Source organism: Corvus cornix, chromosome 1 (genome assembly GCF_000738735.6).
Source record: "Corvus cornix cornix isolate S_Up_H32 chromosome 1, ASM73873v5, whole genome shotgun sequence".
NCBI classification, from domain to species: domain Eukaryota; kingdom Metazoa; phylum Chordata; class Aves; order Passeriformes; family Corvidae; genus Corvus; species Corvus cornix.
Genome location: NC_046332.1, coordinates 101,170,384 through 101,187,694, shown reverse-complemented (window position 1 = coordinate 101,187,694; position 17,311 = coordinate 101,170,384). Strand labels below are relative to the sequence as shown.

Sequence of the window (17,311 nt, the reverse complement as noted above, 5' to 3'; positions counted from 1 at the left end):
TTGCCCTATCGCAATTCGGGCCACGCGGATTAGGGCACCTAAACCCCGCCTCTTGCTCAGCCCCTCCTGCCGCCAGCACCAGCTCCGCCTTCCCCGCCTTTTCCTGCCTCTCACTGGTCCAGAGCCGCTTCGCTCCTCCCGCCCGCCCGTGCGCTGAGCTCTCCGATTGGGTGGCGGCCGAGCTCGCTCCGGTCCCCCCGCTCCGCGGCAGCTGATAAAGTTTTGTTCGGAGGCGCTCGGGCCCCGCCCCCTCATCTCGGCCCCGCCCCCCGCCGGCCCGGCCCCGCCCCCGACCTGCCCGAGGGGGGCGGCCGTTGAGGCGCGCGCGCGCTTGCGGCGGCGGCGGCAGCAGCTCCCGTCCCCTCCCGACCCCTCCCTCCCTCAGTCCCGCTCAGCGGCCGCGGCGGCAGCACCGGGGGTGCTGGTCTGGGCTGAGCTGCCTTCTTCTCCTCCTCCGCCTCAGCTCCGCCGTCCCCTGGGCACGGTGAGCACAGCCGCGCGGAGTCGGGCTCGCCTCCCGAGCCGCCCGCTCCGCGAGGGGGTAGCCGGGGCGGTGCTGGGGCCGGCGGGGAGGCGAGGCGGGATGTTGGGAGGCTGCGGGGGCCGCGGGGCTCTGCCCCCGCCCTGGCACCGCGGAGCTGCTGCGGGCGCGGCCGCCGCTCGTCGCGGCTGGCGCTGGTCACGCTTGTCGCCCGGGACCAGGCTGGTCTTTCGCATCGTATTTCATGTCTATCATATTGCCTGGGAAACTTCCCCAGCCCCGTACAACTTCGAGCAAAAAGGCAAAAGAAAAAAGCCCAAGCCATTTCATTTAATATTACAGCTGCGGAAAAACAGAGCCCGGCAAGTTCCTCTTAAAATATAATTGCAACATCACTCCTTTAGGGGAAGCGAGACCTGGAACACAGGACCGCAGGGAAAGCACTTAATCTCTCCTTTTGTTTAACGTGGGAAAAGACTGGGCTTTTCTGTGCCGTAGGACGCTCCGCTGGGAGGTTTGATGTCTTTTAAAGTATCCCGAGGCTTTTCAGAAAGGTTTTACGTGCAGATTGTTCCTGTAAGGCTTTAATCTGGTGAAGTGTAGATGAGGTTGGGTATGGGAAAAATGTGCTGTGTTGTTTTTCTGTCATTTTGGGTAGAAAACGCAAATGAAATCATACTGGTGCTGGACGTGGCTGGTTTGAAATTGGGGTATATTCTCTTGCCAGCTGATGGTTCTGACACCCCTTTCTGAAACTTGTGTGCGCTTTCTTCTGCCTTTGGCTCGGCTGACCTTGCTCAGCAGAATCCATTGTATTATTGCTGCTTCCAAATCTTGTGTAACATCTGCCAGTGCTATAGAAATAGATAATGTAGTTAGGGTTTTGGATGTCCGTCTTTCTTCTTGTTTGGTTTTTCGCAAGAGAGACCTTTTCGAAACTCGGAGACTGAGATTAATGCTTTTCTTTTTTCCCCTCCTTCCAATTCAACAGATGCAGTTTATGTTGCTTTTTAGTCGCCAGGGGAAACTGAGACTCCAGAAGTGGTATGTCCCATTATCTGACAAAGAAAAGAAGAAAATCACAAGGGAACTTGTTCAAACAGTATTAGCCCGCAAACCGAAAATGTGCAGCTTCCTGGAATGGAGAGACCTGAAGATTGTCTACAAAAGGTGGCTCTGTCTCACTAACCTCGTAATTGCCATACATTACAAACGGTGTATAAAGTAGCAAGAAAATAATGAAGGTTGTTTTTGTTTTGTTGGGTTTTTTTTTCCTTCCCTCTGTTCGTTACAGAGAAGACTGACTTTTCCCTTGAATCTAATTTGATAACCAAGCAGGAATCATTCATGTGTGGAAAATCACTCATGCATTTAGAAATGTACTGAAGAAAAGAAATGAGCTTTCCTCCTACTTTCATAAGGAGTGGCAGTTCTTCTTGGTACTCTGTTTAGGTTCACACAGTACATACATGCTTCATGTTTGTACACATTTCAGATGTAATAAGTGATAAAAATCTTGCAAATATTTACATCAAGCAGTGGCTTCGTTAATCACCTGAAAATATAACTTGCTTTTAAAGGCTCACAGAAATAAGGAAATAATTTTTCAAAGTACCTGGTTTGTTTTTTTGGATTTTTTTATTTTTTCGCTAAGTACAGAACGAAATTTTTCATAATGAAAGAAATCATGGCTAGCTTTCTTTTGGTGGAAGTACTGTATAATTTTTTTTGCAATAATTTCATTTTTTAGTTGTTCCCTAACCCTTCTAGGAGTATTTGGCAATAATTTTTTAGCTTTTTCTGATCTTTAGAACATATCACAATGGAGTGGTGTGAACATAATTTTTCTCCAGAAATAACAGTAATCCTCCTTCTGATGTGGTAGGCTGCATCTCTTCCAGCTGAAGGTGGTGCCACAAAGCCTTGAGTTATCTCTCTTCCTGGTTAGTTGTAAACTTCAGAAGGTTTACTCGTTCTTCTTTTGTCATGGAGATGGTAGTTAATTTGTGCCTTACAGTAAATATTGTTGTATTCCCTTTAGATAGGACAGAAAGAACTGGACCAGAAATGAGGCGTTTGTAACTCTTTTCCAGGACAACAAATGGGTAGTATCAAATATGTTTAGATGTTTTAAGTCCTGCTCTCATATATACATTGGTTTGTGTAAATACATGTGTGGGGGTATTGCTGGTCTGTCTAATGCATGTAGTTATTCAACATGAGGAGGAAGGAGGAGAAACAATGCATGAGGCTGTGCTGATAGCATACACATTTTCTTTTCCCTCTTGATTTCCTCATAAAACTTCTTGAACATGTATGTAGACAAGCTTGCTCAGACACTTGCTGTGCTTCCTTCAGTGATAATGCCTGCAAGTGCTTTTTCAGCTGGGCATTCATGGGACTAAATCAGAAAAATGAGGCATGAATAGGCCAATCTGTTTCCTTCCTTACCCAGTCTTTGAACAGCAGTGGCTGTTCTGGGGATGGGATGATTCCACATAGCTGCTTTCCCTCCCTGTTTATTGCTGTTAGTAACTACTTGCCACGTCCTTTTGTGTCTAGGGAGCTGGTGGAAATTTGGATAGGACTGTTTGAGTTGCTGAACTTTGTGGTGTTCTTGCAGCTCAGTGGTGTGTTGTGGGTCCCATGGTCAAGGAGAATGAAGAAATTTGCTTGGAGATTTCTATGTCTGGCTAAAAATGGTCTAAATACTGCAGTCTGTCTGCTGGACTGCTGGTGTGCACAGCTGACTGCAGTAGTTTATTTCACTCTCTGCAGACCAATCTGGCACAGAGAGCCTATGAAACTGCTAAAGATGAGCTTGTACCAAGCTAATGAACATCTCAACTTTTTTTTTGACTAAAACATCAGCAGAAGGACTAGGTATAAGGGATGATAGTTTAAGTTTCTGTATCTGATAACACTAATAGCTCTTAGGTTTGTGGGACTTGTTCCCATCATTGCACCATAGTTAAAGATGGTGAGTACCAACTAGTATGATTTCTTTGTAAAGGGTGACTTTTAGGCACCACCTTTGCAGCTACAAAAAGAGAAACGTACCAGAAGGAACTCTGTGGTTGTGAAATTGCAAAAGGTGCTCCCAATTCCTCTTGAGCATCTCATCTTAGAAGATCTCTGCTAAGATTTGTTGTTGTCTGATCTATTGCTGAGAAGGATCTGAACCTGCTGGTGCAAATGTTTTTCAATATAAATTATAAAAGTATGTTCCTATTTCTGAGTCTTAAATTGCTGAAATTTAAGTGCTGTTTTTTTTTTTTTTGAGTGTGTTTATTGTTCACATGTAGGAGACTTGAACCTAGATATTGCAGCTCAAAAGTTGGCAGTATTAGAAGTATATTCAAGGTCTCATCGTTGTACCTTTTTGCAAGAACAAAATGAACTTAAAATGTAAAGTTGGCAAGACAGTGGCTTTAGCTTCCTTATGATACTTAACATTTATTAAGACTGCTGGACTATTTTGACTAGCCTCCTTTGCTCTGTAGCATTTCACCTTTATAGGGTGTTTTCTGAATCTTCAAGGAAATAGATCTTAAAATTCATGTAAACGTACGTGATGTAGCTTTTATTTCCCTTTGCTTTCATACTTGTAGCATTTATAATGGTTGCAACGTAGGCTCAGTCATTGTCGTCTTAAATTTTTTTCCTTCAGCACTACAAAACACAGATGGAGGGGTGCCCAGTTTTGGTCATGGTGTGTGAATTGGCTTATAAGTATTCTGTAGCTGGTTTGGAAGATAGTTTTTCAGGCTTATAGACACCAGAAGATTGAAAAAAGGACATGAGCTTCTGACTTCAAGAAGCACAGAGATTTGAAGTGACTTTCTGGGAAAATAAAAAATGAAATATGGGAAGCCAACAACAATTACACTTTATGAAAATAGAGGGGGAGTCATCTGCAGACAGCTGATTAGAAACTTAACAAACACAATTGATGTGTTTGCTCTTCACATTTTGTCATTTCAAAAGTAACGTATTGGTTTGGAGCATATAGGGTAGAAGTTCGTGCAGCTTTCCCCCTGTGGCAGAAAAAATGTGTTCAATGTTAACATTTCTAATTCTGCTAAAAAAGGAACTTAGGATGTGATTTTTTTTTTTCTTTGAAGACTTCTTCTGTTCACTATTTTATCTTCTGGCAATATAAGTTATTTTCATTGTGTAGTATGTTGCAGGCAAAATCAGAACTTGGAGAAAAACTTGTTTTGTATAAATTTTACTTTGTTAGCATTTGGTGAACTGCATTCATGGGACTTAGTTACTGTTGATTAGTTATTTGATTGAGGATTGTGGCTTTGCTTTTATGTGTCAGTTTGGAACTGTATTTGGAATATATGAAACTACCATAGCTTTTGCTGCTCTTGATGTGGCAATTGTCTTTTGCTTTGCATGCCATAACCATAATCAGAGGTCATATTAAGGACTTACAGCAGAGTAAGTTTTAAAACCTTCTTTCTACCCTCCCTCCACTGAAAGAAGCTATGAAAGAGCCCATTGTGCTGGTATTGTGCCTCTTAAAGTACTGTGAACTGAAGGTACAGCCATGTGGCCACTGGGATGTTCCCAACTGTTGGCATGATCCCTCTTTTTTCTTATATATAGCTTGGCAGCTAGTTGTACCTCCTAAAAGTATTACTATGGTGTTGATCAGGTAGCTTTGTAAAACTGGCTGAATTCAATGATTATGGTGAATTAGATACTTGGGCTTGCTAATTTTAATTAGATCAGGTCTTCTTTGTACAGGGTTCTAGTTTGTGTGGCACTAGGAGGACCTCACTATCAAGAAGTAGCAGCTTTCTCTTAGAGAAATAGCAGTGTTCTTGTTTATTTCGAAACTGCTGGGGGCTATAGCCTTGCTGAAATAAGAAACTGGAAAAGTGCTTTGTTTTGGTAGACTCTGTCCTGGAGTCTCAGAAGTTCCTGTTTTATTAAAGCAATGTGTAAAGTTGTGGGACAATAAAAAGATCTTTTGTCACGCACAGCTTATTGGTGGTCCCAGTTTTCATTGGGTCAGCTGTCAGCAAACCACAGATTCTTGGGCTCCTTAAGCACTTATCTGCCTCCTGGTTGTCCTTCAGAGTTCGGTTCTGTTGGTGCCAAACTTTGTAAGCTTTAAACTTCTGCAGTTAGGATCTACATGCAAAGTGACTTAGATGCTGACAGACTTATGGCTTGTTTGCAGGTTTACCTGGTGACAAACTTCCAGGGATGACTTCAAGCAGGTGTTCTCTCATCTAGAAGGGGAACACCACTGAGCTGGTAGGATTTGCAAGTTGTGCTCTGCCTCCAGCGACCTGATCTCTCAGCAGTTACTGAACCTGGCTGTTCAGAGAGCAGAAGATGAGAACTCTGTTGAAGCATTGCCTGCCTGTTTTGAGGCTTCCCACTACTGAATTATTGCAACTCTTGGGGGGAGATACATGGATTTGTTTCCTATAAAAAAAAAAAATCCTGAGGCCATCTGTCTGAAGGCAGCAGTTTGCATAAGTATTTATACTCACTGTGTTACCTTTTTGTTCTTCAATCCTTTATTGCATTTTCAGGTGATTTTGTCCAAACTTTTTTTTGGTCTCTCTGGTTTTGGACCCCTTTCTGATAAGTGGAGGACATTTATCATAAAATATTTTCCTAAATGAGAGTAAGCAGCTGAGTCTGAAGATTATTTTAATAATATTTAATGAGATAAAAAAAGACCACAATTGCAGTAGGAATAAAAAAGGCAGAATGTTTCTTACAGACTGCACTTCATTTACTTTTGTGTATATATTTTTCTATCAGGGTTTGCCTTTTATTTGGGTGCATATGAAAGGTTTCTGTCAGGCTCATTAGGAAGAAACTGTTTCTGCAGAGCAGAAATCTTTTTGAGCCCAAGTAATCTACTCGTCTTCGTGTGGATACTGTCCATGTAAACTTCTACACTTGGCAAAACTTCGAGTGTCTGCTGTGGATTATAAGTGGACACTTTTTTTCTGAAGCCCTTCCTGCAGAGGAAAAAAATTGTAATAAACTATTGCCTCTGAGGATTTGGATCTGAAGCATTCCTTTGTAGTATGCTCATGCCCTTTGGTATGACTTGTTTAAATTCTTCTGCCATTTGCCATTCAGGCTTATTAAATGTGCGTTTCGGGTTTTTTGTTGAGTAGTGATCTATTAGTCATGGTTGCTACTTAAAAAATAAATACAAAAATATTCTCTGCATATAATAATAGATACCTAGGCCTCCATTTTGTGTTGATACCCACTGAGTAATTTCTGTTTCTTGGTCTTATTTCTCCAGAACTGCAGTTGGCAGAGCTTGAATGTGCAGTCTACTTGCTAGCTGCCAAATATGGTCTTCTGAAAGTATGTTGTGTTCTCTTTTAAATGAGGACACTGAGAGCAGACCATTTTCTGGGGAAGTATTTTTTGTTGGTCTCTCTCTCTCCCCTCCCCCCTTCTTTTTCTGTAAAATAGTTCTGTGCATCAAGAGAGACTCTTTAAGTACTAGGAGAGCACAGAGGAACTGTCCCGTGTGGATAAACTTCAAATATTTGAGTCAAATTTGATTTGATAAGGTCTGCTGGTATGTGGTTCAACTTGGGTTTAAGCAGTGTAAGGAAACAGTTTAGCTGCACTTCATCGTAATCAGTGCTGCTCATCTGAAGGTGGTGAAAGCCTTGTTTAGATGGATTTGGCATGAGTGCTGGTGATTAGTGTAAATGTGAAATAATGTGTCAATGCTCTTTTTTGATGCAATGAAATATAACATGGAGCTTGACTTATAAATTCCTCAGTAGGTTTGAAAGCATTTTTTTTCTTTATAATATTTCTTTCCAATGCTTTTAAATAGTTTAGGTTCCTTATACAGATTCAATCTTGCGAGCTACTACAATGACTGTAAATGTCCTTGAAAAATTAGTGAGGCATAAACAGAACCCTGCAAAATCAAACAAACTGTGCTCAGATGGGACTTCTGATGAGCTGATGAATCCCCATGGTGAAGAGATGAAAGAGTGAGGGAACAAAAGTATTGTCCTTCACTGGAGGTGTCTTCCTCTCTTCCCCCATCATGTTTGGGGGTAGGATAGGCAGTAATATTTTACAGTAGTTTAAAGATTTGTATAGAAGCTATTCTGATTAATCTTTCGTGTTGAAGCCATAGCAATTTGATTCAGAGCAGAGTGGGAGCAGGGGGGACGTTTTCAGATCATAAAAGGTACTGGATAGGCATCTAGGAGACAAATTTCAATAAAGTGAAAAAACAGTGGGGTTTTTTCAGAACTTCTAGCCAAAAAGTCTGACAAGTCCCAGCTGATAAAATATGTGTAATGTTTAAAAGTTGCATGGATTTCTCTGTATGGGAAACAAATATGCGCTTTAAACTTGGCACTCACATCTGAATGACTTCTTTTTCAGTAGGGCTGGCTACTCGAGAGTGCTTTATGTGGCCTAAAGAGGCAAACAAAAGCTGTTTCTGGTTCATGTAAATTAGCAGTTAAAACAGGTGGTACTTGAAATCTGGTTTGCACCATGTGTGACTGAAAAGCATATGGTTTTGGCACATTAGAAGGGACTAAATGGGGTTTTCAGCTTTCATTCCTTCTTTGTTTTTTTATCAGCTTTTTTAAAACATGACTTGAACAAATATATGGTAGAGCACAGTAGAATTGGATGGCCTTTTTGTTAGAGTGGAACTCTATTATAGCTGAAGTTAAGAATTCCCTGTCTTCCTAGATGGAAATGGATTGCTAGAAACTATTTGATGGCCTCTCATCAGTCTGATGCCAGGACAGTTAGTAGGAATTGAGCTGTTGACTTAGTAGTAATTGGGGTGTATGTCAGTGGTGTTGGTTTTGGAGTTTCTTGAATTTTTAAAATTCTCTATATAGACCAAAACCTAATTGCTAATTCAGTTCATCTTTCTTGAGGCATTTTTTATGGTTTTTAATATCTGTGTATATCTTATATGATGAAAGTTTAACATTGGATCAGTTAATTAATATACTGATGTATGGATGTTACGGTGAGAAGAGAAAGTATCTTATCTCAGAACTCTCCCATGATGCCACAAAATCAAAGATATTTAGTTTTCCAACCACCTCTTTGGCTATTTTAGTTCTGTCAGCTGAAGGATGGCAAAGAGTGAAGTCATGCTTGACTCGGAGATATATCTCTTTTGTACATGTGTGTCTTCTGGTCTTTCATCCATTCTTTAGTAGGACTTGCTTGGTTATGATTTGGAGTAACAATATGCTGAACTTGAATATGAAGGACTGCCGAGAATGTGATACTCCTCAAGTGCATTCATTTTGCTTATGCTTGTATGCTAACATCAGGATTATTTTGTTATTACAGATATGCAAGCCTGTATTTCTGCTGTGCTATTGAAGATCAGGACAATGAACTAATAACTCTGGAAATAATTCATCGCTATGTAGAACTTCTTGACAAGTATTTTGGCAGTGTGAGTTAGTTTCTTTATATTTTGTCATTTTGTTTTTTGCCCACAGCACTTTTACAAGAACATAACCAATTAGTAATTGAAAAGGTGCATTTAATATATTTTGTGTGGCTTGCTTGGCCAAACTAAACTGATGCTCTTCTATAACTGTTAAAATATAAAATTAAATTATTGATTTGGAGAAGAACTATTATTAATCCGGTGTTAATTGCCTGTATTTATTTCATTTCACAGTAGTCTCACTTGGGGTCAGATAAAGTCTTACTCTTAGCAGCAAGCTTTTCTTCTTCCTGGCCCTGCTCTAGTGTGAGCACTTCTTACATCTGCTTCCAAAGGAGGCAGTTGGTTGTGAAGTAGCAGGAACGGTAAGGAAAGACAAGAGAGACATCTGCTTACCCAGACAGCAAACACAAACATCTGTAGTAATGTACACTAGCACTCCTAGAAGAACTGCTGCTCATTCTGCCTTCATTTGTAGTCCTTCTGACTATGGAATGCACAGACTGAACAAGAAATGTGAGATTATTCATTTTCATATCTTTCTGTAAGATTGTGTAAGCTACCTTTGCATACGGCAGCCAAGGAGAGAGCTTTATAGGGAATATTCTGTTGCCTCTTGAAGAGCTGTGTCTTACAGACTGCTGTGAATGGAACCCTTTTTAACAGTGAAAGCATTTTTCAGAGGTTACTGTTGCTGTTTTTAACTCAAGCAAAAAATAGGATTTTTTTTTCCCTCCAAGGACTGATTTTTATTGTTGCCCCAGTCCTTACAAGGTTACAGCCTTAGCCTGATGTCTTGGTTTGGTAAAGTTTGGTGAAGCTGTGAACAAATTAAGTTTTGTGAGAGGGTATACCTCAAGTGAGAGTATCCTCCCACTTTGCAATAATGGTTGATGTTCCTTTTAGGTATGTGAACTTGATATCATCTTCAATTTTGAAAAAGCCTATTTCATTCTGGATGAGTTCCTTTTAGGAGGGGAAGTTCAGGAGACTTCCAAGAAAAATGTCCTTAAAGCCATCGAACAAGCAGATCTTTTACAGGAGGTAAGCAAATCCAGCTTCTCTGGCCAAAGTGTCAGTATGGTAGGCTGGGACTCGAAAACCACCTGTTGCTCTAAGCTTCTAGAAGGTACTTTTTAGCATGCTTAGCATGTGGTTTTAGCTAGTTGTCCTAAGTGTGCAATAGGATGATGTTAGCTGCTCTTTTTGTTTGGTTTGGCATGCATATGTTGTAACCTACTGTGACTTCGTGTTCTGCTAGTAAATGCAAGTGGCTGTTCTATGTTTATACCTAGATAATTGTAGATCATGCTAATTTAACTTAGTGTTCTTCATGTGTCTTTCATTTTTTTTTATTAATTAACCATTAGTTCTTTTGTCATACCTGATGCATGTTCACTTCTTTACTGTTTCGTTGCTGAAATCCAGAAGCTAGACTCTCTTCTTTGAGACTCATTCAGGTATAGTTCTAATTCTTAGACCTGCTTTTCTGCTATAGGCTGCTTACTGTGGAACATGTCTAAGCTGGCAAAACAGTAATAGTTGTGCCATAGAAACATACAGAATAAAGTATAAGAACATTGTTTTTTCACTTTGAATGCTTTTGTTGTTACTACTGTTGAAGAATGACAGATTGCATGTCTACTGTTTTTTAAAAAAACATTTGATGTGAAGGGGTTCAGTGGTATAGAGAAACTTAATATCATTTCTCCATATTTCTCCATCCTGTGCTGGTTATTTTGGGTTTATTTAATTTTGTTTGGTTTTTTTTCTTACTGAACTGTACACTGTTAAGGTCCTTGAATGTCTAAATGGAAATCAAAAAATTCTCGTGTGCTGGTGAATGATCAGTCTTGTGTGCAAGTCAGTGAACATATGGTTTAACAGGGATGGTACACCTTTATTTTTTAAAGTGGATTGAGGTTTACTGCCTAGATTCTGTATAGATCCAAGTTGTTCTATTTTTCCCCCTATGCGAACCTTCAATTTGGTATTTTGTCCTGTGAATTAATTGCTTAATTCTCTTCCAAGCCTTCTGTGTTCCACTTGGTAGTCTTTTGATGGGCAAAATATCAGTAGGATGGGGAAACACACGGTGTTCTTTACCCTAGCAGCTGTGTTTGTAATCCTTTCAGAGTACAGGCAGATCCACTGCATGTTAAAAGTTCTTGTCATGAACAAGGACAGCCATTACACACTAATTTGCTACCCTGTTTTTCTAGAAAGGAAATGCATCCACCTCTTCTTGTGTTCTGATTCAATTTTTTTAAGTCTTTCTTTACTCTTTGAAGGAATTATCTTAACCAGAAGTCCTGTTGGAGTTTACAAACAGGGGAGAAAAATAATCTGTTTTTTGTCTTAAAGTCTTCCAGTTTCTCTTGCAAATGCAGTTAATTGTACATAAAGTAGAATTATTGTATTCTTTCTCATTGTTACTGTTTCTGAATTTTATTTTCACTGTTTTTGTGGGGCTGTTCTAAAGAAAAAATCAGTTCTATTTCTAGGAATTCATTGCTAATTTTTTTTTTCCAAGCAATGAACATTCTTTTTACAGAGAATATTATTTCATATTAATATAACTTCAAGTTAAAAATCTTATGCAAAAGGAAATACCACCTTTTCAATGTGAGACTTTTTCCTAGCCCTGGTAGCTCTTCCTTTCTCCATCTTTAGGAGATTTTCAGTTGCAAAGGTTTATGAAATAATTCTGATTAATTTGAAATGTAGCAGTTTATCTCAGCACCACTGGAGTCCTATGTTGGGACGTCTGTGTTTGGTTCTTAATTGTATTGACTGTTGATCTAGTATAAAACTAATCCCTATACCAGACTTTTAGTTTATAAACCCTGTAAAAAGTCTGGTTATTTAAATTGAGCTTCCAATAAATTTGGCCTCTTTCCAGTAAAAGTTTGGTTTTGTATCAACTGCTGCTATGTAAATGCTGAGTTACATGAAGAGAGTTGTTAAAGTAATAGTTTCTTACATCTGGAGAATTTTTGGTACTTTGAGTTGATCTCTGCCTCCCAGAATACTTCAAAACTACCAGACTGAAACATAGTGTGATTCAAAATTGAAAACATATTTCTAGCAGGGTTGTAATTTATTTGTTTTTGACTATGTCAGATTTTAATTATGTGCAACAAAGTGTTTATTTGGCCTGGAGTACTTATTGCCAAATATATATGTGTATATATGTATGTACATATATACACATATATATAGTTGAGTACACAGTATTACTAATTGAATATACAACATTATTAATTAGTAATGCTACATGCATTGGTATATGAAGTACCTTGAAGAGCTGTGCAGAATACTTACACGAAAGAAAATCATTACAGATACATTAAGTGACTATTTGTGTAATGCTAGGAGGAAATATGCAGAGGCACAAATTGCTGAGTGGTGAATTAATTCTCATTAGCCTTGCCTACTTGTATTTTCTGTGGAGGTTTTCTGGGATGTACTTTTATGTCTGAGCATCTACTTCAGTTTAAGTTTTTGGTGCTGTGAGGTCCCTTCACTAACTGCTACAGTTTGTGTGATTGAAACACACTAACTTTTTAAAACCCTTCTCACCTTCACATTCCTGTTAGTTCTTCAGGAATGTGTTTAGTTCAAGTATTCATTCCCTCACCCCTCCCCCATGTTTATTACCACCTGATAACTTATCAGCAGTCAGTCATCAATACTAGCAGTGGTACCCAGATGAAGGGTAGTAAAAGGTCATTAACTCCCGTACTTCCATACTTCCTTGTCACTCTGTTGTAGAAACGCTTCTGTTCAAAAGAATGCTGTTACATGTTGCTGATAATTTTATATCTTGTTTGCTAGAGAGATTTTAAATACTTAACCGGTGATTACAAAGGCATGCACTGCTGAAAAGGTGGTTTTTGGTTGTGTGAGCAACTCAGTTATACTGAGAGAAATTGGCAGATGCAGTGTGTTGTTGCATGAGTTAAATATATACATGTGACATGTGAAACAGCTAAAAGATAACCCTATGTGTGATTTTGTGACTCTTGAGTTTTTTAAGGCATGAAACCACCAATGATAGATCTTTTATACAAAAGAGAGGATTTGATTTATTTCTCTCAAAAGTCTAATTGCTCTGGTTTTATTTGATGGCTTGAGTAATTCAGTATGGTGCTTGGTCATTTACTGTACTAAAATCAAGGAGTTAATAATTCTAATATTTAAACCAAGCAGTCATGTATATATATTTTAAAGCAAATCTGTACAGACTTGCTCATCTTCATTTGAAGTAAGAAAAATTTCCTAAACATTGGCTATGAATGAGAATGGCTTTTGTTGATTATCCTATGTAAATTTTAGAAAAGTATTTTGGAAATTATCCCTGTTTTGTCCACCACTGTTCTTTTGTAGGATGTTTGTATATTTTTTTTAGTATTTGATTGCAGAACACCTAAATACTAAAATATCTATATTTTTAAGAGGTATCTAAATAAAAGGGCCAGTAGTCTGTCCATAGATCACTCGTTTGTTTCTGTCACTACTTCACTAATGATCAAAAAACTAAAAGCTGTGTGAGTGGTTTTTTTTTTTTTTTTTCTTAGGCTCTTGCAGTTTGGCCTCAGGCAGTATTTACTAGTCCTTCCACATGAAGAATAAGAGATAAGCTATCAATTAACCTTACTTTCTTTGCTATTTCAAACCCTTGCCTCATCCTATATCCAGAAGGGTGCTGACAGTGTTCATGTTGTCTGACTTGCCTTAGATGCTTAGAGCTGCTCATAGATTAAAGCTTTTGGTTTTAGAATGAGCATCTTTGGAAATGAAACTCTGGTGAATTTCCTGCATATGCCGTGAGAATTTTCTTCTTGGAGATGAAATGTGCTTATTGGAAACCATAGGTTTGAAGGTATGCATAGTAGTAGGTATTAGGTTGTCTTTGAGATATGCCAAAACTCCTTCATTTTGTCATTAGCATTGACAAAAGAAAATTCTGATATTTAAGCCTCCAGTGGGTGGGAGTATAAGGAATTTTGTCTGGTTTAGGAAACAGCCTTTGTAAGCAGCTGTTTCTTACCACTTGCCTGAGAAACTTACCATAATGAATACAATTAATTCAGCCTTCACTTAATGTTCTTTCTTAAATATAGACTGTTGAAATAGACTTCCTAAGTTGGCAGTGGCATTATTGGCTTTGGCTGTACCTGTGTTCCTCTGAATGTGAAACAAGAATAAATAATGGAATCTTTATGATCATGGACATCTAACTGCCTTGACTGCCATGTACTCTTCATGTGTAACTTCCATCTCAGTTTCAGGTGGTCAGCTTTGTTGGTCGGTAGGTCACTGTAGTTTAAAGACATGCATCAGCTTGATTTTAGGCACAGATAATGATCGACGATTACATTTTAGAAGGTACATATATGGGGATCTATGAGTTACTGTGAATGAGAAGTGATAGATTGTTAGTTCATTATTTAAGGATTAGGAAATAGCTATGATTTTTGTGGACTTGAAATCCCTTCCAATTCACAGAAGAGCAAGTTGTAGTGTTTTGGTAGCGATGCTTTTGTAAAATGCATTTCAGAACTCAATCTCTGAACATGTATTTATAGAAGAGGGGGGTTATAGTGCTGTTAGTGTTTGCCACTCTACATGATACTCAAAAAGTCATGGCAGTCAGATGCAGTCCCAAATGACTGGAAAAAGGGAAGCTTTGTACTTAAGTTCTAAAAAGAGTGGAAAGGAGGACTCTGGAAACTACCAACGTGTCATCCTCGCTGCTATACCTGGGAAGATCATGGAACAGCTCCTCCTAGGAGCTGTGCTAGGACATGTGGAGGACAGGGAGGTGATTTGGGACAGCCAGCACGGCTCCACCAAGGGCAAGTCCTGCCAATCCAGTGACCTTCTGTAATGGAGCAACTACATCAGTGGGCCAGGGGAGGGCTACCGATGTCATTTATCTGGACACAGTTCCCCATAACATTGTTCTCTCTAAATTCAAGAGGTCTATTTGATGGATGAACAGTTACATCCAAAGGACAGTGGTCAATGACTCGGTGTTCCTCGGGGTCAGTAATGGGACCAGTGCTGTTTAATGTCTTAGTTAATGACATAGAGGGATTGAGTGCACCCGCAATAAATTTGCAGGTGACACCAAGCCAAGTAGTGCAGTTGACACATGCGAAGGATGGGATGCCATCCAGAGGGACCTGGACAAAGCTGGAGAAGTGGGCCCATAGGAATCTCACAAAGTTCCACAAGATCGAGTGCAAGATGCTGCACCTGGGTCAAGGCAATCCCTGATATCTGTACAGGCTGAAGGGTGAACAGATCAAGAGCAGCTGAGAAGGCCTTGGGGGTGCTGGTGGGTGAGAGGCTGGACATGACCTGGCAATGTGTGTTTGCAGCCCAGAAAGCCAATTGTACCCTGGGCTGCATCGGTAACTGTGTCCCAGCAGGTCAAGGGAGGGGATTCTGCCCTTCTACTCTGCTCTAGAGAGACCCCACTTGGAGTGCTGCATCCAGCTCTTAGGAACAACCCTCTGAAGATTGTGAATTTAATAGTAGCAGACAGCTCTGTAAACCTTGGTATTTCTGTATTTTTAATAGATAATTTTAAACTGTCCTTCTTGCACTGTGGAATAGGCTTTCCTGCAAATACTTATCAGATCATACTCTCATGTTTAAAGCAATAGGAAGTATTCCAGAAAATGAATAGTAGAACCTGCATCTCTTTTTTCCCATGTACTAATGGGGGAAGAGGAGGTTAACGCTTGCAGATTTAAATAACTTGTTGAAAAGGTGGTGCTGAGTATCCAGGAAGTTAGCATATCATGCTTTGACCTCTTCCCATGCTCAGTCTGATTTTTTTGTTGCTGTTGTTTCTTTAAGTGTGTATACAAGTAAGATGTGGCTAATTCTACTACATTAAAGAAATCAAAAGAAATAAATATGAGAAGATCTTAAGACTCAACAAGTTGAGGAAGGAGTCTTCCATATAAGTGCTAAATATGCATTCATTAAGCTTTGCAAATTGAAACATCAGAAAGTTTCAATTATAAGTAAGACAAATTAGCATAAGCAGTCCTTGCTGTCTCGTAACTATTCAGTACCCCCTCAGAATTCCAATACTGATCAGTTTGCAAACTGTGAACTTGATCATTTACTGATATAAGCAATTCTTGTAGAACTGTTGAGGATATATTAACAACACACTGAACTCTTTGTAGATCATAATTCTAATAAGGGTATATTTATTCCGTACACTGAACAGATAGATTCTTTTTCAGGGACGTTCTCCTGTCCTTAGCACTAGACGCACTGTGTCAGGGTGATGCAATGAAATATTTAGCACTGCTGCATATGCTATTGCTGTTTTCAGGAGTTTAGTCATGTGCTTCTCATTAATAAACAGTAAACTCAGTGAACAATTGCAGGAGGCTGCTTGACAGTAAGGAGTATCTTCACAATCAGGTGCTCTTTCTTGAATGCTCACATTAATCTGCATTTTAGTAGAACAATTTCATTGGATGTGGCAGAATGTTGAAAAGAGCAATGTTAATGTTTGGATCTTGAGATTGTGAGGAGAAAATTCCATTTTTACTCTGTTGTCTGAGATGATGTGTCATGTTGCAGTGCTACTACCCTTTCTAAAATTTTCACTTCCTTTGAAGATGGTTTTAGAGTGCCAGAGAATATTAGGTGAGAAGAATACAAATGTCCCCAGGAGGCATCCTGTTGTATTTGGTTTTAGATTTTCATTTCTTTGTGGTCTTCTCTGTTGTTGTACAGATGTTGGGGCACATTGCTGGTATGTGTTTTAGGGCTTTTATTTACTTTTAAGGGAGAAGCTATATTTTTTGTTGCCAAGTGGTGATGGGTATCAAGATACAATGAAAGTGTGTATATTAAATTCTATGCAGAAAATTTGATATTAAAAGGCAAAAAAAAAGTCTGAGAAGAGCTATTGTTCACAACTCTTTGAGAATTATGAGTATGTTTGATTAACAGATGAATTGATTAGAGTGAAAATGTGGAACTTTTTGCACTAAGCAATATGACATGAAAGTGACTGCCCAGCAAGTAACAATGGTGACTTAATAAATATGAATTTTGAATTAAATTGTTTAAATTACTTCAAGGATGATAGGTTGAATGAAACTTACTTTTCTTCATGGAACAAGTCTTATTTTAATAACAATGTTAGTAATAATACTATGTGACAGTTAATCACTGAATTAAATATATGTAAATTTGGTATCATCCTATTCTATTACACTCTCAATCTGTTCTAATAATGAGCAACTGCTTTTAAGTCTCTTTAAAAAAATAAAATCTTTGAATTAATATTCCTTCATGCACAATTGAAGCTTTCTAAAGAACTCTCTACGACT

At 39.1% G+C, this 17,311-nt stretch overlaps 1 protein-coding gene across 6 annotated transcripts in view; it reads left to right on the top strand.

The window, feature by feature from the left end:
* Window positions 1-320: 320 nt before the first annotated feature.
* AP1S2 (adaptor related protein complex 1 subunit sigma 2) overlaps window positions 321-17,311 on the top strand; it is a 31,162-nt gene continuing 14,171 nt past the window's right edge. For 3 of the 6 annotated variants that reach the window (XR_005601751.1, XM_039550830.1, XM_039550837.1), the window contains exons 1-4: window positions 321-484; window positions 1,473-1,651; window positions 8,831-8,939; window positions 9,843-9,980. Coding sequence is in view for 5 of the 6 variants with exons in the window: in XM_039550830.1 (XP_039406764.1) it covers window positions 1,473-1,651; window positions 8,831-8,939; window positions 9,843-9,980 (426 nt within the window). In the remaining variant the exon portion in view is untranslated. Of the gene's footprint in view, window positions 485-1,472; window positions 1,652-8,830; window positions 8,940-9,842; window positions 9,981-10,364; window positions 10,397-17,311 lie in introns of all 6 variants that reach the window. The other 3 variants (XM_039550842.1, XM_039550834.1, XM_039550839.1) reach the window with 3 other exon arrangements.